Source organism: Manis pentadactyla, chromosome 8 (genome assembly GCF_030020395.1).
Source record: "Manis pentadactyla isolate mManPen7 chromosome 8, mManPen7.hap1, whole genome shotgun sequence".
Taxonomy (NCBI): Eukaryota; Metazoa; Chordata; class Mammalia; order Pholidota; family Manidae; genus Manis; species Manis pentadactyla.
Window position 1 is genome coordinate 126,102,024 of NC_080026.1, and position 22,123 is coordinate 126,124,146.

A 22,123-nucleotide genomic window follows, 5' to 3' on the forward strand; every position below is an offset into this window, starting at 1 on the left:
ATCCATGTTCATCAGGGTTATTGGGTCTGTAATTTTCTTTTTTTGTGGTGTGTTTGTCTGGTTTGGTATTAGAGTGATGCTGGCCTCAAAGAATGAGTTTGGAAGTTTTCCCTCTTCTTCTACTTTTTGGAAAACTTTAAGGAGGATGGGTAGTAGGTCTTTAAAGGTTTGATAAAATTCAGCAGTGAAGCCATCTTCTCTGGGACTTTTGTTCTTCGGTAGTTTTTTGATTACCAATTCAATTTCATTGCTGGTAATTGCTCTATTCAGATTTTCTATTTCTTCCTGGGTCAGTCTTGGAAGGTTGTATTTTCTAGAAAGTTGTCCATTTCTTCTAGGTTACACAGTTTGTGAGCATATAATTTTTCATCATATTCTCTAATAATTCTTTGTATTTCTGTGGTGTCCATAGTGATTTTTCCTTTCTCATTTCTGATTCTGTTTATGTGTTTATACACTTTTTTTTTTTTTTTTGGTAAGACTGGCTTGGAGTTTGTCTATTTTGTTTATTTTCTTGAAGAACCAGCCCCTCGTTTTATTGATTCTTCCTGTTGTTTTATTCTCAATTTTGTTTGTTTCTGCTCTGATCTTTATTCTAGCTCTCTACTGACTTTGAGTCTCATTTGTTCTTCTTTTTCTAGTTTCATTAATTGTTAGTTTAGACTGTTCATTTGGGATTGTTCTTCTTCCTTGGGGTAAGCCTCTGTTGCTATATACTTTCCTCTTAGAACTGCCTTCACTGTGTCCCACAGGTTTTTGGGGGTACTGAATTGTAGTTTTAATTTTTCTCCATATATTGCTTGATCTCTGTTTTTATTTGGTCTTTGACCCATTAATTATTAAGGAGCATATTGTTAAGCCTCCATATGTTTATGTGTTTTTTTTTTCTTTGTACAATTTATTTCCAGTTTATACCTTTGTGGTCTGAGAAGCTAGTTTGCACAATTTCAGTCTTTTTGAATTTACTGAGGATCTTTTTGTGTTGTAATATGTGATTCATTCTGGAAAATGTTCCATGTACACTTGAGAAGAATCTATGTCCTGCTGCTTGTGGGTGGAGGGTTCTATAGATGTCTGTTAGGTCAATCTGTTATAATGCATTGTTCTGTACCTTTGTCTCCTTATTTGCTGTCTCGTTGATCTGTCTTTTAGGGTGAGTGGTGTGTTGAAGTCTCCTAAACTGAATGCATTGCATTAATTCTGTTAGTATTTGTTTCACATATTTAGGTGCTCCTACGTTGGGTGCAGAGATATTTATAATGGTTATATCCTCTTGTTGGACTGACCCCTTTATCATTATGTAGTGCCCTTCTTTGTCTATTGTTACTTTCTTTGTTATGAAATCTATTTTGTTTGGAGTAAGTACTGCTACTGCTTTTTTCTCCCTGTTATTTGCATGAAATATCTTTTTCCATCCCTTTAATTTTAGTCTGTGTACTTCTTTGGGTTTGACATGAGTCTCCTGTAGGCAGCATATAGATGGGTCTTTTTTTTTTCCATTCTGTAACTCTCTTTTGATTGGTATATTTAGTCTATTTACATTTTGGATGATTATCAGTAGATATGTACTTATTGCCATTTCAGGCTTTAGATTTGTTATATCAAAATTTCAACATCAACTTCTTTACTATCTAACAGTCTAACTTAAGTCACTTATGCTATTTCAAACACAATCTAAATGTTTTCTTTTTCTCTCTTCTTCTTCCTCCTCCACTCTTTATATATTAGATTTCATATTCTGTACTCTTTGTGTCTACCCTGTGACAAACATTCTGAGTAGTTGATTTAGTTTTGCATTTTCTTAGTAATTAATTGGTCTACTTCCTTTATTGTGGTTTTTTCTCTGGTGACAGCTATTTAGCCTTAGGAGCACTTCCATCTTTAGCAGTCACTTTAAAATACACTGTAGAGTCAGTTTGTGGGTGGTAAATTCCCTCAACTTTAACTTATCTGTAAATGGTTTAATCCTTCCTTCAAATTTAAATGATAATGTTGTGGGATAAAGTATTTTTGGTTGGAGCCCCTTTTGTTTCATTGCATTAAATATACCATGCCACTCCCTTCTGGCTTGTAAAGTTTCTGCTGAGAAGTCTGCTGATAGCCTGATGGGCTTCCCTTTATATGTGAACTTTTTGTGTCTCTGGCTGCTTTTAATACTCTCCTTGTCCTTGATCTTTTTAATTATTATATGTCTTGGTGTTGTCTTTCTATGTTTTCTTGTGTTCAGAGATCTCTGCACTTCCATGACCTGCAGGAGTATTTCCTTCCCCAGACTGGGGAAGTCTTCAGCAATTATTTCCTCAAAGAGACTTTCTACCTCTTTTTCTCTCTTCTTCTTCTGGTACTCCTATAATGCAAATATTGTTCTGTTTAGGTCACACAGTTCTCCTATTATTATTTCATTCCTAGAGATTCTTTTTTCTCTCTATGCCTCAGCTTCTTTATTTACCTGTTCTCTAATTTCTGTTTCATTTACCATCTCCTCTACCTTATCTAATCTATTTTTAAATTCCTCTATGATATGTTTCATTTCAGATACTGTATTTTTCAGTTTATATCTCTTTCTTAAAGTCCTCCCTGAGATCTTAAGTGTTTTTCTTTGAGTATGCTTATGATTTTTATTTTGATATCTTTATCTAGAATCTTGGTGATTTTAGTTTCACTTGGCTCTCTTTCAGGTACCTTCTGTTGTATTTTTGTTCGTACAAAATATTTTTGACATTTCATTTTTTTAGTGATTCCAATGGAATAATAACTTTGTGTAGGTAGTGCCCTCTAGTGCCCAGAATCTCTACTCCCTGGAGTTGCCAAGGACCTGTAGCTTTCATGGAGTTTGCAGGTGGGTCAGATGGTGCGTGCCCATAGAGAAGAGCTCTTTCCTGCTTTCTGTCTGTAGTAACTGACTCCACTGCCATGTCCTGTGGGCTAAGTATGCAGGGAGGAGCCTCTGCCTATGCCCCTGTAGCTGCCGTAGGTGAGGCCACCCTCTGGCTGGCCTGGCACGATGGAGGGTGTACCAAGTATGCGGGACTGGATGTGTAGTGCTGTGGGGTCCTTGGGGCTGCGTTGCCAGCCATGGGGTTGGAGTGTCTAAGGCTCCTGAGAGTTTCCAACCCTCTGAGCTGAGTGTGTCCAGATTATTTTGTCCACCTGCCCTTTCTCCTGAGCATCAAGCTCTGTGTAATCTTTACCCCATTATCCCCATTATCTCCTGTCTCGCTGTTGGGAAGTCTTTCAAAGTGCCCACCTTTCTTTCGTCCCAGGGGGCCTGGTTGTGCATAGCTGTTCTCTACAAGTGGCTGGAATCTCAATCTCTTGAGTATATTCTTCCTATCTTTGCTTTCCACCCCCACTAATCTCCAGTGCACCGTGTAATGATGGTTCGTGCTCCCAGAGCAGATCTCCAAGGCTGGGTGTTCAGCTGTCCTGGGCTTCTACTCCCTCCCAGCTCTATTTTACTTTCTCCTACCTGTGAGCTGAGGTCAGAAGAGGGCTTGTGTCCTGCTGGATCATGGCTTTGCTAATTTACCCTTTTCTGTGAGGTATTCTCTTTTCCCCAAATGCACTCAGTCTTTTCTTCAGTCTTTGGATCTCTCTTTCTGAATTAGTTTCATTTGCTGTATTTTCATGTTATATGTGATTTTGGGAAGAGGTTTCTGCATCCATATATCTTCCTTAGTGAATTGTCTTTTCAAAGCTTTGCCCGTATCTTCGTTTTCTTTTTTTTTTTTTTGAATTTTGAGAGTTCTTTATATATTCTTCATATTTTCTGGATACAAGTCCTTTGTCAGACATCCATGTTGCAAATATTTTCTCCCAGACTATGTCTGCTCTTTTCATTCTCCTAACCGTCTTTCAAAGAATGTAAGTTTTTTTAAATCAAATCTAATTTATAATGTTTCTTTCTTTCATGGATCATGTTTTTGATGTATTTAAGAAATCCTTGCCTAACCCAGGTAACAATGATTTTCTTCTATGATTTCCTCTACAGGTTTTATACTTTTATGTTTTACATGAAGGCCTATGATTCATTTTGCATTAATTTTTTATAAGTTTCAGGGTATATATGCAGATGTTTACTTTTTGCATTTGCATGTCTGACAGTCCCAATATTGTTTATTAAACCGTATTCCATTACTGAATTGCCTTTGAACTTTTGTCAAAACTCAATGACTGTGCTTGTCTACACCTGTTTATATGTACTCTATTCAGCTCCATTTATCCATGTGTTTATCCTTTTAGCAGTCCATCCTACCTTGATTACTATTGCTTTTTTGTTGAATCTTGAACCAGATAGTGTAAACCTTCTAAACTTGTTCTGCTTTTCAAAAATTACTTTGGCTATTCTCGTTCTTTTGCCTTTTTTTGTCAATACTAGACTCTGCCTATCTTTTATTTCTACAAGAAATTCTTCTTGGATTTTGATTTCTATAACATTCAGTTTATATATCATTTTGCAGAAAATTGACATCAAAATTCTATTGAGGCTTATAATTCATGACTATTATAATCTCTATTTATTCAGGTCTAGTTTGATTTCTTTCATTAGTGTTTTGCAATTGTCATGTGTGTATATTTTCCACATAATTATCAAATGTATACATGAGTAATTTCATAGTTTTTTGATAATATAAAAACTTACACCTTTTTTCATTCTTTATTTCTGGTTTTTCATTGGTAGTGTGTAGTAATGCAATAAGTTTTTGTAACTTTAATTTTTATTCTGAAAACTTGCTAAATTCATTTAATACTTACATTAGTTTTGTTAAAAGTCATGCTGTTTGCAAATATAGTTTTATTTCTTCCTATCCAGTTCTTTCCATTTTTTTTCTTACTTTATTGCACTGGTAAGAGCTTTAGTGTAATATTGAGAAGTGGTGTAAGCAGACATCCTCTGCCTAGACCCCAATTTTAAAGGAAAAGCATTCCATCTTTCACCATTAAATATTGTTAGTCAAATGTTTTTCAAGAGGTTCTTCAATCTAATTAGAGAAGTTCCCTTGTGTACCTATTTTGCTTAGGGTTTATCTTTTTAATCCAAAGTTGATATTGAATTATTTCAAATCGTTTTTCTGCATCTGTTGCAATTATTTTTTTAGCTCACTTTTAGTCTTCAGGCTTGGCAAAGTTATTGATTAAGTTTGAATGTTGAACCAGTTTTGCATTTCTGGGATAAGTCAGGCTGAATGATTTACTCTCCTTCTTATACATTGTTGGGTTCAATACTTTATAACTGGGTTTGCTAATATTTATTGAAGATTTTATTTATATATTAATGAAAGATATTTGTCTCTAGATATCTTTTTCTTATGTCTTTGCCTGGTTTTGCTGTCAGGCTTACTGCTGGCCTCATAAAGTAAGTGTTAATATAAGTGTCATCTTCTTTTCTGTGTTCTAAAAGAGGTGTAGAATTGATATTATTTCTTACTCAAATATGTAGAATTTTCTAGTGAAGCCATATGATCCTATAGTTGATTAGTTTGTTTTATTGTTTGAAGGTTTTAACTAAGAAATCTAATTTCGTTAATAGTTGTCATACTATTTAAGTTATCTGTTTCTTCTTTAGAGTGCTATGATATTTAGTGTCTCAGTGAATTTGTCCATTTTATCAAGGATGTTGATTTTATAAGCATTAGGTCATTTGAAAAATTATCTCATTAGTCTTTTCATTTCTGTAGGGCGTAATAATGTCCCCTCTTTCATTCCTCATAGGTTAATTTATGAATTCTCTCTTCTTTTTTTGCTTGCTGTGACTAGAGACTGACTAACTTCATTGATCTTTTAAAAGAACTTGCTTCTAGAAATTATATTTATATGTGGAAATATATATATGTATATATTAAATATATATTAAGTATAATATATATACACACATATATATATATGTATATGGAAAATTCCTCAGTCCAAAAAGCCATCTACAAATATCTATGTACACTAACATGAATTCATGGTTAGCTTAATATAGCTATATATATTTATAGATATGTGTATATACACAGGATAGTATAAACACATATATTTCCGTTCTCTGTCAGCTGAGAGTGTATAGAAACAAAGAAAACATAGTAGCAACAAGCAAACCTACCGCCCAGATTTTGGTTGCTGTTTTTTTTCCCTCTTCCTTTTCTTCCTTCTCTTCCTTTCTTTGCAAGTAATTTGTTTTATTCACTCTAGAATATTTACAAGTTTCTTTTGGCATTTGGGAGTTTCACCATACACTTAATATGTGCTTTTTAAAATCATTTAGCCTACCTTGGACTTCATAAACACTTTCAATATGCACACTGAAGTTTTTTGTCTTCTATCACATGCTTAATTTTTGTCTTTCACACATCTATTCTTTTTCTTCCCTTCTGGAATTCCTGTTATTTGTATATTAAGGCTCACAGATTTTGGTAGCTAATATAATTCTCCAATAAAGGGAACCAGGACTCCTTGGAAAAATGGTTGGTTTAAGGACTGAGGGAATGAAATACAAAAGCTGATACTGGGTTATATTGTAATACCATAAAGTAAGGAAGTGTTAAAATAAAAATAAAACATGCAAATTATTGGAATTTGTCGAGTACACAAGAATCAAGTGAAAAAACTTCCAGTGACCGAAGTTGGAACTATTTCAACAACAAAATAAAGTAATATTGGATCATAATGCAGAGTATAAAATAGATATATATGAGTCCATACTGATATAAATGATTACATAAATAAATGGACAATTTTCATGTGCGGAATTACAAATAGTTTGTGTAGATGATAACATGTGCTGAAGAAGGGGCCCATATATACCACTTTTTAAATGTGGGGTGTGCATGAGGTCATACTTCCATAGAGTACAGTATGGGAAGGGAGTACAGAGAGTAACTTTTCACTGGGAAACCAAAACCTGACAAACACAATCTCCCCCAGATGAACAAGGTTAACATCAACAGAAATAAGTCACATTGTTCCTACATGCCTTTGATATGAAGTGATAAAAATTGCACTTAATTTCTGTGGTCTGCCTCTCCCAAACCCATAAAATAAAATGCCTCTTGATGGACACTCTACCAAATACCTTATTATTCCTTGAAACTGCCAAAATAATAAAAAAACAAGGTAAGTCTGAAAAATTGCTGTCACCAAGAGGAACCTAAGGAGACATGATGACTAAAGATAATTTGTTATCCTGGATGGGATCCTAAAAAAGAAAGACAGTAGATGAGAACTAAAGAAATGTGAATATAGTGTGAACTTTATTTAGTTGATCATGACGTATCAGTATTGTTTAGGAGAATGGAGAATTGTGAGGAGGGGAATTACAGAAACCTTGACAGTTTTTAGAAAGTATTTTGTCTGCTGGGTGAAGAATGGGCAGAATTATGAAATTGAAGGCAGGGACCAGTTAAATTTTTACATTAAGCCAGAAGGAAAGTTATAAGTTTCTATTCTATCTTTTAAAAATCATCCATTTTCTTTTTAAACCTATTTTTTTATTGATGTATAGTTGACACAATATTATATTGGTTCCAAGTGTAATGGTGGTTCAGCAGTTACCCTTATTGTTAAATCCTCACCCCCACTAGTACAGTTACCCTCTGTCAACGTAGAAAGATGTTAGAGAATCACTGGTTGTATTCTCCATGCTGCACTTCCATCCCTGTGCCCAATTTATGTTACAGTTCAGATTTTTGTGCTCCGTTATCCCCCTCACCTTCCCTACCTACCCACCCTTACCCTTCTCCTCTGTGAGTCTACTGCTATTTTATTTTGTTTTGTTTTTAGGTTCCACAAATAAGTGAAATCATATGGGATTTAATCCTATATTTTGAAATAAACTCTGTAAAGAATGATACACATTATTGTATCAATACGCACTGTGTTAATTCTGTAGGAAGTTTATGCTTATTTGGAATAAATTATCATAGTTGATCTTATCCAGTAATAGCTAATTGAAGCCCCAGTTTGCATTTATTTAAAAAGCTGAGTAAAAGCCTAATAAGATCTTAGAACTGTTTTGCTGAAACACAGCCCAGTTATCTTTGAGATTTGACTAGTTAGACTAACTTCCATTGTATAAGTATGCCTTTGTGTCAGCATTTTGAAGAACTTAATTTTACTTTAAGTTTGTTAGATGAACTTGATAATTTCAGCACATCCCTTTATATTGCCGTTTTTATTTATCTCAAACATTATATCATAGTTTATTTATGGCAAGCAATTTTGCACAAATACACCAATTTGTCCTTCATAATATATTTTTCTCTTTCTTATAAGTTATGACATTTTGTTGTAAATATTGAGCTATTAGTCTACTTCTCTATCCAAATATATGTAATGCAACTTTTTCATCAAATTATAAATTCAAAATGCTGATAATTATAATCAATTAATGAAAAATATAACATGAATTCTGGTTTTAGATTTTGTACATGATTTCAATGCAACTATATTTAAGATCAAATAGTCAGAATATATTATCATCACTGTTGCTGTAGTTTTAGCTAACTCTGTTTTTCAGCATGTCACTTTATCAGTTATTTAAGGGCTCTTTAAAAGCCCAGGGAAAATGAAGATACTATGAAATTTTATCATTAATTGGTCTCTTGATTTTAATTAATTTTCTTTGAATAATCATTGGTTAACTTGAAGAAAAATCATTGCAGGAAAGGGAATGTTAAAGGTGCATTTATGCTGGCTAAAGTTTAAAAACTAACTTTAAATGTGACTTGAATATACTTTTGTATTTTTCATGGGAATGACCACGAACCAAAATGGAATATATTGATTACTTATAAAGGGCTGTGTTCTAGCCATGGCATCAGCCATTAGAAATCTTTATAACTAGACAATTAGAGATTTTAGGGTCAGAAATGTTCTATATCCTCAGGAGATACATTCTCAGGGAAACTACAAATTAGGGTGGTGTTGTTATTGATTTGTCTCACTGTTTTCTAAATAAAATTGGCTAAATGATCACTTTTTAAGGCAGTCTCATTTTTTTTTTCATTGATTGGAAAATAATGTTTCAGGTAATGCCACCTATTTTAAACAAGCTGATTTAGTCTTATCTAATTCACCCTCTGAAAGAAATTCCTGGAAGCTAACATAGTTAGAAAATGTTCATTATTGAAATTAAGAATCTGAGGTAAAAATACATATTAAGAAACCATTTCTGATATCTTGATTTAAAAATATTTTATTCATATTGTAGCTAAAATTGTAACTGGTAGACCTTACAAAAATTTTTCTGTGACTAAAAACAAAACATTTTTATGCAGGAATGTGTATTTTCTATAACTTCTAACTCTATAGTAAACATCAGTTTTATAAAGAATTATTAATATTTTATGATCTGATATTAGCAGGTACTTAGAGTAATCTATATGATTACTGATTTATGAAAAAATTCAAATAAATAATCTTTAACATTTTTCATAATAGTATCTGTACCTACTTCCTTTCATGACTGTTAGGATATATGAAGTCTAAGAATACTCTTGTGCTTAATTCATGATTCTAAAATTGCTTAGAATGGTTCTCCCTCTGTCTATACTTCCTTCCCTATGGGCCTCCTAGTTTTATTGGAAGGGCTCTGGAGTTGCTCCATGCTGCTCTAGAGGAAAACTGGGAAGCAGACAGGTTTGAACCTAATGCCATGTTTGATTTCTTTCTTTCTTTACCACTATGTTTCCTCATGTCTGTTCTCAGAACTTCTGCTCAACTTTACACACCAAGGAGTGGTTTCTTGCCCCACATATGTTAATATAGAAAATAGGATACTTTTAATGTTTTTCCCCATTAACACTTACTCAGTTCTGATATATACTATATAATGTATTAATGCTGTTACTTATTGTCTGTCCCAACCACCACCATAAGAGTTTTATTGTTGTTTTTCACTAATACGGTATCCAGAGTTGAGTTGAAATTCAGTGCAATAGTTGATGGATGGGTAGATTGGTACACTAGAAGAAGGAATCTTGAGAGGAATCTGCTTGATTTAGTGTCTATTTGGCCTTGTTTACCAATAGTACAAAAAATTAGTGTTGTATCTGCCTTCCATTTCCAGAATCAGTCCAATCTTATTTAAGCCTGTGCCTGCCAGTGGACTTTCTGACAAGAGTGTATTCCATAGGCTATATCCTGTAGAACTTCCTGTAAAATGTCTCAGGTGGAGAAATATTTTGAAAGATAGGCACAACATGTTGTAGCACTGATTTTCCTGTTGAACAACCAATATCAAATTCTGTCCAACTTGAGGCTCCATCACCCAGAAGCTATGGTATGCAGTGTAGAGAATGCTTGTGCCAGGTCTGCAGTTACTCTGGAGTACAATTATGTTAACAGATTAGTTACTTGGGGGTGTCTCTTGCTTCTGTTTTTAAGGCAGTTTGTATTTCAGATGCAGTTTCTGAAAGATACCTCCCACTACCAGTTTTGTCCCACCATTTATACTCCTTATTGTGCAAGGTAGGAGAGTATTATTTGTCATAAAAGCTTGTCAAGGTCTTCAGATAGTACTGTATTTCACATTCAAGCAATACATTGAAAGTTAATTTGTAATGAACTGCAGGTATCACTTTTGACAATTTAGAAGTGTTAATTTGGGGAGGTCTAGGCGTCTCATTACCCCTTATGGTTATATCTCAGCTTATCCTCTAAATAGAAACTAGAGTCAAAATATTCATATCACTTGTGAAAATTTTCTTCTTTTTTATTAATTGGAACAAATACATAATGTAATTAAAGTTTTAGAATGTTTTTTACTTTAGTTCATGATTATAACTTGTATATCTTTCCATTGACTACTTTATTTATTTAAATATTTCTTAGGAAAATGTAGGACATTATAGATATTTTCATGTGTGTCTATGTTTTGCTTACTTGACTCAAAACATAATTTTTACTACAAGGTCCTTAGTTATATGGACCCAAAAAGGCTGAATAAATCATAATAAAATTCCGCAGTACCAGCTTGAATTAAGTGCTTTGCCAGTCTAAATTTATTTTCTCACTGTTGGTTATTCCCACTACTTATTTGAAGTAATGCAAAATTCTTTATAGGTTAAAGAATGACAAACATTTGAGAGTGATAATAATGATGTCCATTGGCAGTACACAAATCAGTGGCAAACCCGTATTTGAACATACATACATACATATATATATATATATATATATAAAATGGTAAATGTTTTTTTCCTAAAAATGTGCCACTTACTTTTAAAGATTTCGTGGCTCTGTTCCTTTCCACAAAGGACCTTTGTCACTATTTTCCCTGCTCTGCTCAACATTGATTTCACTTCCAACAGTTCCTTCCCAAAGTAAAGCCTGTCCTATTATAGAGATTGACTGGTTGCTTTTGAAAATTCATGTGGCCCAAGTTGTTCTAGACCCTTTTTGAACATCCCAGGGACCCTTTTTACTCTTAAACTCTTGGACTGGACAAAACCGCTTCCATTTTCACCTTCTTCTTTTGAAATTGACCTGCCTGGTTCTAGTGAATATCATTTGGATCCTTTGGATTTTCCTTTTGGTTTCCTCTTCCTCCCATGCAGACACTGGTGCCATTTGTCCATCCCTGTTCAGGTTTTGGCATTCAAGGGGATAAGCTGAACTTCACTGAAACTGCTTTCCATTTACTTTGCCCACCTAAAACTCTACCACATGGATTATATTTCTTAGTTTTCAAGTAGTTAAGCTGGCTTTAGTCACATTTGAAATTATAGTTATAATTCTGATTTTAATGTGATAATAGAGTGCATAAAATCACCAGTTTAGAATTTTTAAGTAGTTTCTCTTCTCAGTGTACATGGTCTACTTTTCTAAATGCTCTACGGATTTAAGAAAGAACTTTTTTCATATCCTATATACCCTTGATTATTTGTGCTCAGTTTTTTAACAATTCCTTTTGAACATTCAGTGTATAGTTGCTTCCCCTACTTCCTCACATTCCATATTCTTATGTTACTCTGTTTAGATTAACATGTGCACCACTTCATTGAAGGTACATTTGTTTAAGTCACGAAATCGCTGTTGTCATGCCTAGTCATATTTCCATCCTTATCTTACTCAACCCACAAAACCGACCACTACTTTATGCTTGCAACATTGCTTTTCCTTGACATCCTTGATGGAACACTCTCTTGGTTTCCTCCTACCTAAATGACCACTTTTTTTTAAGCTCTCATGGGGTGGCCTTGAACTTCCTTTCAGAAGTCTTAAATGAGTCATGTCCCATCCTTCGCCCAGTCTTCTCACCTCTCTCTAAATTATGTGCCATCTGCTTAGTTTTGTCTGCGTGGTACTATTGTTGTGCAAGCTACTCTCACCTCGTAACTAGAAAAAGCCAATATCCTTTTCTCTTCTATCCTTGGTTTCCTGTCATCTCTTCCACGCCCAGCAATCAGAATGATTTTTCTCTTGAGAGTTAGGTCATACCACTCCATAGCTGAAAATCTCCCTCTATTAGAATGCAAACTCCGAGAGACCAGGGACTTTGTCTTATTTACAAGGGTGTTGCTAACACCTCGAATAGAGCTTATTTAACCACGTTTCTTTGAATATTTCTTCATGATTTAAATGACTGAGTAAATTAATGTTTTCTCTGCTTGATCCTATAAGTTCTGAAAGAGATATACATATGAAAATTGTTTTCTATAATTATGTTATCATCCAATGATCCTTATATATCCAGACATTTACTTATTTGGACTGTGTACTTATTTTGGTGTATATAGGTTTATTATTATTATGTATTCTTTGTGCCTTATATGTTTTATTTGACTGGGTTTTGACCTTGAATTTCACTTTGCTGTTAATATTATCCTTCATGCCTTTTGTTGTTGTTGTTTTTAACTGGCTATTATATTTTTTCGCACTCCTTTATATTTTGGTTATCAGTGTGTCACTGCTCTAGATGTGTTTTCTTTGAAAAAACAAAGCTAAATTATGCTTTTTAAATCTCCATCTTTCGATGAGAATTCAGTCTGTTTACATTTAGTGCAATTACTCATATACTTTCTTATTCTTTAATGTTTATCTTGTATTATATATACGTATTATTTATTTATTTTCTCTTTATCTTTTCCATACATTTGCTAGTCCCAAACCTTTATTGATACTCCTTTTTCCCCTTTTCTATTTAGATAATTTCCAACACTATCTGAGGTTACCTTCCTATTCCAATTTATCTAAATCAAACTAATTATATTATGATTTAAAAATTATTATCCTTTTGAAGATTATCCAGTTAGCTCTCCATTGATGTGTCCAAAATTATCTTTCTGTTGATTTAAGTTACTGTTGACAGTGTTGTTTGAGAAGCTCTGTTTCTAGCACACTTTCATGGATAGTCACCTGGGGAGAAAACTCATTTGTATCTTTTCCATTTTAAAAGGTGCTTTTTCTTAAATCTTTAAGACATTTCCACCTATTACCAATCTCCTACAGTAATTATCTTTTCTCAGTCTGTTTAAGTGCCTTGTAATTCTTCAAATGCTTAGAAGCTTTTTGCAAACGACTGTTACTATATTTAAGCTTTCATGTATATGCCAAAAATTCATCTTCTCAATGGACTATAATCCTTTATTTTATAAAAGAAATATTGATAGTTCTTACTTGCAAATGCCATTTAAATTCCTTAGTGTTATTTCCGTGCACTGAAAGCTGGAACAATTGTAAGCTCATCTTTTTTGTTTGCCTTCACTCATGGATTTTATCCTTTTTCTGCTTTTTGACCATTGTCTGGAAAAAGTTCTTCATATATTTTGTATAGTTTTCTAGTCATTTATGACTAGAGAGAAATCTCATCCCTGTTAGTCCATTTTCACTGCAAGCAGAAATTGTATTACATGTGTTGGAAAGACTTTCATAAAAAATTAAAGGAAAAAGATTTCAATACCTTAATTGTTTTGCTTCAACTATCTGGGAAAATTTACTTATGTTGACCATCTCCTTTATATATGATGTGAAACTATAACAAATATTTATATTATACATACTATATGCCAGATATTATAGCAATAATTTAATTTTTGTTAATTCAGTTCATCTTTAACACTATGAGGTAGGTATTTTTATTATTACCATTCACATGTGGTACAACTAAGACAAAAATAGGTTAAATAGTCTATCTAAAAAATATTTATACCTTGTGTGTGAAAAGCTGGATTTCAAAATCAGATATTCTTTATTCAGATGCTGCATTATTGATTAATATACTGTATAATACTTTTTCAAGAAATCTCAGTGTGATCTCTATGTTAGCAGAAATGAGAAAAGCTTTAACTTATTGGCTAGTTTCACTTCTCAAAATTCATTTCGTTTAAGATGAAATTGTAGAATAAGGTGATACATTTTTTCTTTGAAAGGTGAGTATCAAAATAGTTGAATGTACACATGTAACTTCCCTGGACAAGAATATATAGGAAAAAACAAATACCCATAGTTTCCGTAATAGAATAGAATTTTTTTTTTGGCTTACAAGCATTATCAACGTGATCATTATTAGATGAGACACTCATTTGCGTGTTTTACTCAGGCATATTTAATATGTTGTAGGACTTTACATGAAACTCTTAACATACATTCTTGAGGTAATTTTATAATAGTTTTCTTCAACTGTTATGTGTTATGTCCTATACAAAGGTCATCATTGGTGGTTGAATATATTAGATGTTCTAGATGAAGTCTTGATTACAGCATATATGATTTATAATATGGTGACCCAAATGTTTTGATGGTTTAAAGATAATGTATTTATAAATGCCATGAAATGCCACGAAACTTCGCCACAGGTATTGGAGAGCATAGATTCAGTAAGTTTCAATTTTTGTTTTATTTTGATTTTTCAGATTGCGTTCTCACAACACAATACAATCATGGATCTTGTGCAGTTTTTTGTCACCTTCTTCAGGTAACTTGCTTTTACTGACTTTGAGTTTATTAAACCTAATTTCTGATATGTGTTCTGTTTGTCTATTAGGTAATTTATCAATTCTTTAACCTTAAAATATAATATGGTGAATCTGGAATAGTTTTATATGCTTGACATATGCCACAGAGCAGAGGACACATATTTGAAATACTTTTGTAAGATTATTTTGCTGTTGTGTTATTTAATAGCTAATGGGTTCAGTGGAAATAACATGGTAACTTTGTGTTCCTGTCACATAACTAATCAGATCCTGCTTTGATTAATAAAATTAATAGTACATTCATCATATTGATTAGTTATACACCTCTTAAATGAAATCAATTCAATTATTTCTTAGATAATTATCATATGTACTTAGTAATATGTGAAAATCCATAGGGGAAGGGAAAAAGTATATATGTTTGTCCTGAAAAAGCTTATAATCTAGAAGTACTAAATATGATTTTGAAAAGAATGTTATTCAAACATCAGTTATTTGAGATATTAAAAATAGCTTCATAAGAAAAGGTTCCATAGTTAAACAACTTTGGAAAATACTATATATGGTGAAGTTAAACAGGGCTCTTTTTCTTTTTTAACTGACGTTACTCGTCAGTTTTTAATTTGCTGATTTGCAATGTATCTTTCTTAAAGAGAGAGTCGAGTTTGCAGCATTTTCAAGACATGAAAACTCTTTTTAGGGAACATCTATTTTCATTTTCATGGGATGTAAATAAAGAAACATTGGGTTAGGAGAAGAAGTGGAGTTTCAGTGATGATTTGTTATGACATAGTAGATCATCTGGATTGGAAGGGATGTTATTCTTGTTAACAGGATTATGATTTGTACACCTTATGCCAGTCCATTGGGTACCTTTGTGCAAATTAGACAAATGTGTCTCCTTCTGGCAGACAGAGCCCAACATCACAGTACACAGTTTTACAAACAGTGCAGTATGAATTTTGACTTCAATACATAGCAAGTCTAATCTTTCATCTACACTTACAGCCTTTCACTTTTCTCATTTTTTTCTCCAATTTACACATTTCCTCTTTCGTTTGTCCACTTCTGTTGTCAAAACCAAGTTCACAGGGCTGCATCGTACAGTAAAAAAGCTGCATAACTCAATCCTTGACACAGATGATATGCTAAGCACTTTCTTCAACACCAAAGTAACCATTATTAGTTATTTTTACACCTATACAATGCTTGAATTCCTAATATCTTCTCCCCAGGCCAGCCAACATTTTCTGTAAAGGGCCAGACAGTAAATATTTCAGGATTTGTGGGCCATCTGGGGTCCCTGTTGCACCTATGCAGCTCTGCTGCTAGAGGGCTAAGACAGCCACAGCCAATATGGAAACAAATGGGAGAGGCTGTGTTCCAATAAACCTTTATTATAAAAACAGCTGGTGGGCTGAGTTCTGTCTGTGGACATAATTTGCCCAACCCCTGATCTAGCTTATGCCTGAATGCCTTTAATGATAGGAAACACACCATTTCCTGAGATAGCATTTTCTATCTTCAGATAACTAATTGTTCTTTATAATTGAGATGAAATCTGTCTCCCTATAATATCTCTTCTAATTCATCCATATGGGCCCATACATAGCAACTCTAATCTCTTGTCTCCATTTATAGCCCCTCCATTTTCTAAACTCTGTTCTCCAATTTCCACATCCTGTTCTTCTATCCACTTCTGTTGTCAAAAGTTTCACCATGTTGTTTACTTTGTTCTGAAAACCATCATGTTTATCAATGTCTCTTTAAAAGTTGGAATTTCCAGAATATAATATTATAAACATATTTATCACTAGTGTAAGTGTAGTTTATTCATACTTTAAATAATGTCTCTTAAAAATGCCATTTTAGGAAACACCTTAAATATATTTAATGTTTTGTGACTTTGTACTTCTGAATATAAAGGGATCTTAAGGCTATTAATTAGGTTACAATATGTTTTTGGAAAGTATTACAAGTTACAATCAAATGAGCATTATTTAATGCCCAAGTAAAACTGATTTTTGATGCAAAATAGTGTGGATGGAAATTTAACAAGGATGAAAAGTTCAACTCTGGAAAAATTCACAAACTGAATATATATGTAAATTATTTAAATGTTTAGAGTTTTATGTTAAGCCAAATTTGCGCACATATTTAAGTTCAATAACTCTTTTATTAAGTAAGAGAAAGCTAGCGTTAGTTAATGTGTACCATGTCTTAGAGATGATCCTATTTATTATGTAGTCATCATGGACAAAGTGAAATAAAATATTCAAGCTGTTGTATGGGATAAAATATATTTGATGGTTTTTTTTGTCATTTAAATTTATCTCCGTAGTAAAATGTAAATTAGATAGTTTTAAAGTTGTCTCATTGTTAAGAAAAACATGCACAGAATATTTTGAAGTTTTTAAAAAAATAAAGCCACTGCTAAATATTAAAAGAGATTTTTATGCAGCTCAGCACTTACGGATATCCTTCAGTCAGGCCCCTGTGACTGCTACTGCTGTTCCTAACACAGTCACTGAAGCAGGGGAGGTGAGTGTGTCAGCTTGCCAGTGTAGCCAGGGTTCAGTGGAAGACAGTTCACAGCTGTGGCTCACTTACCTCCGTATTGGGCAGTTCTGGTGGTAAACATAGTCGGCAAGTACTAGGAAAATCTTGTAAAGACATAGCCTGGGTCTGATCTTGACTTTCTGTGCCCTCTTATGTTAGGTCACTACATCTCAGTCTTTTCATATTTAGAATGAAGGATTTTGTTGTTTTTAGAGTCTGCGGTATAATATAGTGAATGATAGGAAACTGAAAGGAATTATTTAAAAAATAAACACCATTTTTTTTCTGGTACCTACAGGGGAAAAGGAAGTCTGTGTGAATCTGAAAAGTCTCAATTATTAATTTCAAAAGAAGTTAAGCCTAGTAAGTTAAATGGAAAGACAGTAGGGACCACTAACCCTGCACCTTTTAGATCTTTAATGGTGTAATTTTCGCTGTCTCACTGGGGCAAAATAATGTTTTTGATCTACCCTCTTGACCAGATGGAGGGTAGTTTCAGAGGTTGCCATTTGGTCCTTCCTCTGTGATAGTCTTTCCACAGGGATGGGCCCAGGGGCACAGAATAGGTGTTAATCTAACTATCTTTTACGTAAATTCTAATTATACACTCTAGAACTTGTGTTGGCCTTCTGTGAGCCAGAATTTAGCGAAAATTTAGCCAAAACCTCTTCCCTGAGACACCCCAACTCTAACAAGGGATTGATGATGACGTTTTAGTTCTTGGGTATGTGTCATCTCTAACCCTGTGTCTAAGTGTAATCAAAATATCTTCTTACTCCTCTTGCATTTTGTATATAGCCATTCATATACCTGTTTAGATACCAAAATATATACAGGTCTTTTTGTGTACAGATCATACAGAGGTCCCTCTGGGGATCATTTTATATGATTTTCAAGATCACTGAAAGATCTTTATGATACGTTGGTATTTGTTGAACTTTTTTTAATTTTTATTTATTTTTTATTTTTTTAAATAATTATTTTTTATTGAAGGGTAGTTGACGCACAGTATTACATTACATTAGTTTCAGGTGTACAACACAGTGGTAAAACATTTATATACATAATTCAAGGTTCCAGCTATCACCCTACCAAGCTGTTACAATATCTTGACTATATTCCTTATGCTATACATTACATCCCGGTTACTTATTTATTTTACCATTGGAAGTCTGTCCTTTTTTTTTTTTTTTTTTTTTTTTTGGTGAGGGCATCTCTCATATTTATTGATCAAATGCTTGTTAATGACAATAAAATTCTGTATAGGGGAGTCAATGCTCAATGCACAATCATTAATCCACCCCAAGCCTAATTTTCGTCAGTCTCCAATCTTCTGAGGCATAACAAGCAAGTTCTTACACGTAGAACAAATTCTTACATAATGAATAAGTTACATAGTGAACAGTACAAGGGCAGTCATCACAGAAACTTTCGGTTTTGCTCACGCATTATGAACTATAAACAGTCAGTTCAAATATGAATACTCATTTGGTTTTTATACTTGATTTATATGTGGATACCACATTTCTCTCTTTATTATTATTTTTTTTAATAAAATGCTGAAGTGGTGGGTAGACACAAGATAAAGGTAGAAAACATAGTTTAGTGTTGTAAGAGAGCAAATGTAGATGATCAGGTGTGTGCCTGTAGACTGTGTGTTAATCCAAGCTAGACAAGGGCAATAAAACATCCACGTATGCAGAAGATTTCTCTCAGAAAAGGTGGGGGGAGGTTCTAAGCCTCACCTCTGTTGATCCCCAGTTTCTCACCTGATGGCCCCCCTGCGACTGTGCCTGTCTTAGGTTGTTCCTCCCTTGAGGAATCTTACCCGTCTCTGGCTAACCAGTCATCTTCCGGGGCCATACAAGGAAATGTGAAGTTGGTAAGTGAGAGGGAAGCCTTATTGTTTGAAAAGGTTAGCTTTTTACTTCTTTGCATATTTATGCCCTGTGGCTTCTATGCCCAGCATTTGTCTTGAGGTATTTTTACCACTTGGAAGAATTATGATACTCGGTAAATTTGATATGAGGCACGAGTTCTATTTAAGGGTTGTAATTAGGAAGGAAGAAGAAAAGCTATAGAAGTAGCAGGCAGAAGAAAACATGGGAAGATTGATTATTTCTTTGACATATCTTCTTGTAGAGTAACTTCAGCATGTATAGGTTTTAAGCTACTACTTAAATTGTGCACACACATTAACATAATAGGAATATAGTTACCTAACCAAAGCATATCTGTAATTACCAGCCATCTCCAGTGAAACCAAGAAAACCAGTTAGGCACCTTAGGCATTTGTGAAAACTTATCTATGATATGGTGGATATTGTCCAACTGAACTTGAACAGTCTGAGAGAAATCAGACAAATTAAAACAACCCATTCCTGGGGACTGTTCACATGCCATATGTTCTTTTAACAGTAAATAGTCTGTAGTTGTAAGACTTTGGAGTGCTCCAATTTGCACTTCTCCAAATTCTTGGTTGAGTTCCAACACTATAGATCCAGTCAAATTTGTTGTTCTAGTGTATGCACAGGCCAGCTTAGATATCTCCTTCCTCATTCCCATGGCAAGTCCAGGAACTGGTGGGATGAGTGCATCTACAGCTGGAGCAGTGCGTGGATCTTTGTTGGGGTTTTTTGATGATCATCTTCTGGCATGAGTCTTCCAGAGAGTGCTGATGTTGGAAGTTCTTTTTCATATCGTATCTTAGTTCATTTTCGGGGTAGGCCAATTTGGCTTTGATCCTCTGCATAAACACAAACAGACCCTTTGCCTACACTTTTATATGCCCTTTATACCCTTGTGTAGAACTCGTTGGAGGTTACCACACAGGAACTGCCCTTTTTTTTTTTTTTTTTTTTTTTGCTTTGTTTTTGGTATCACTAATCTACACTTACATGACGACTATTATGTTTACTAGGCTCTCCCCTATACCAGGTCTCCCCTATAAACCCCTTTACAGTCACTGTCCATCAGCATAGCAAAATGTTGTAGAATCACTACTTGCCTTCTCTGTGTTGTATAGCCCTCCCTTTTCTCCTACCCCCCCATCCATGTTAATCTTAATACCCCCCTACTTCTCCCCCCGTTATTTTTTTTTATTGAAGGGTAGTTGACAACAGTATTACATTACATTAGTTTCAGGTGTACAACACAGTGATTCAACATTTATATACATGATAATTCTAGGTACCAGCTATCACCATACCAAGTCGTTACAATATTTTGACTATATTCCTTATGCTATACATTACATCCTGGTTACTTATTTATTTTACAATTGGAAGTGTATTTATATATATATATATATATACATATATATATATATGTATATATATATATATATTTTGTGTGTGTGTGTGTGAGGGCATCTCTCACATTTATTGATCAAATAGTTGTTAACAACAATAAATTTCTGTATAGGGGGGTCAATACTCAATGCACAATCATTAATCCACCCCAAGCCTAATTTTCGTCAGTCTCCAATCTTCTGATGCATAACGAACAAATTCTTACATGGAGTACAAATTCTTACATAGTGAATAAGTTACATGGTGAACAGTGCAAGGGCAGTCATCACAGAAGCTTTCGGTTTTGTTCATGCATTATGAACTATAAACAGTCAGTTCAAATATGAATACTCATTTGATTTTTATACTTGATTTATATGTGGATACCACATTTCTCTATTATTATTATTTTTAATAAAATGCTGAAGTGGTAGGTAGATATGAGATAAAGGTAGAAAACAGAGTTTAGTGTTGTAAGAGAGCAAATGTAGATGATCAGGTGTGTGCCTGTAGACTATGTGTTAATCCAATCTAGACGAGGGCAATAAACATCCATGTATGCAGAAGATTTCTCTCAGAACATGAGGGGGGAGGTTCTAAGCCTCACCTCTGCTGCTCCCCATTTTCTCACCAGATGGCCCCTGCGACTGTGCCTGTCTTAGGTTGTTCCTCCCTTGAGGAATCTTACCCGTCTCTGGCTAACCAGTCATCTTCCGGGGCCATACAGGGAAATGTTAAGTTGGTAAGTGAGAGAGAAGCCTTATTGTTTGAAAAGGTTAGCTTTTTACTTCTTTGCATATTTATGCCCTGTGGCTTCTATGCCCAGCATTTGTCTTGAGGTGTCTTTACCACTTGGAAGAATTATGATACTCGGTAAATTCGACATGTGGCACGAGTTCTATTTAAAGATTGTGATTAGGTAGGAAGAAGAAAAGCTATAGAAGTAGCAGGCGGAAGAAAACATGGGAAGATTGATTATTTCTTTGACATATCTTCTTGTAGAGTAACTTCAGCATGGATAGGTTTTAAACTACTAATTAAATTGTGCACACACATTAACATAATAGGAATATAGTTACCTAACCAAAGCATACCTGTTATTACCAGCCATCTCCAGTGAAACCAAGAAAACCAGTTAGGCACCTTAGGCATTTGTGAAAACTTATCTATGATATGGTGGATATTGTCCAACTGAACTTAAACAGTGTGAGAGAATTCAGATAAATTAGAACAACCCATTCCTGGGGACTGTTCACATCCCATATGTTCTTTTAGCACTAATTAGTCTGTGGTTGTAAGATTTTGGAGTGCTACAATTTGCACTTCTCCTAATTCTTGGTTGAGTTCCAACACTATAGATCCAGTCAAATTTGT

The 22,123-nt window shown here is 34.0% G+C and overlaps 1 protein-coding gene across 5 annotated transcripts in view; it reads left to right on the forward strand.

Moving 5' to 3' along the window:
- The window catches only part of ATRNL1 (attractin like 1), a 750,424-nt gene that overhangs the window by 330,711 nt on the left and 397,590 nt on the right, over window positions 1-22,123 (forward strand). For all 5 annotated transcript variants that reach the window (XM_036898417.2, XM_036898415.2, XM_036898414.2 and 2 more), the window contains one exon: window positions 14,838-14,899. In XM_036898417.2, the coding sequence (XP_036754312.2) occupies window positions 14,838-14,899 (62 nt within the window). The remainder of the gene's footprint in view (window positions 1-14,837; window positions 14,900-22,123) is intronic.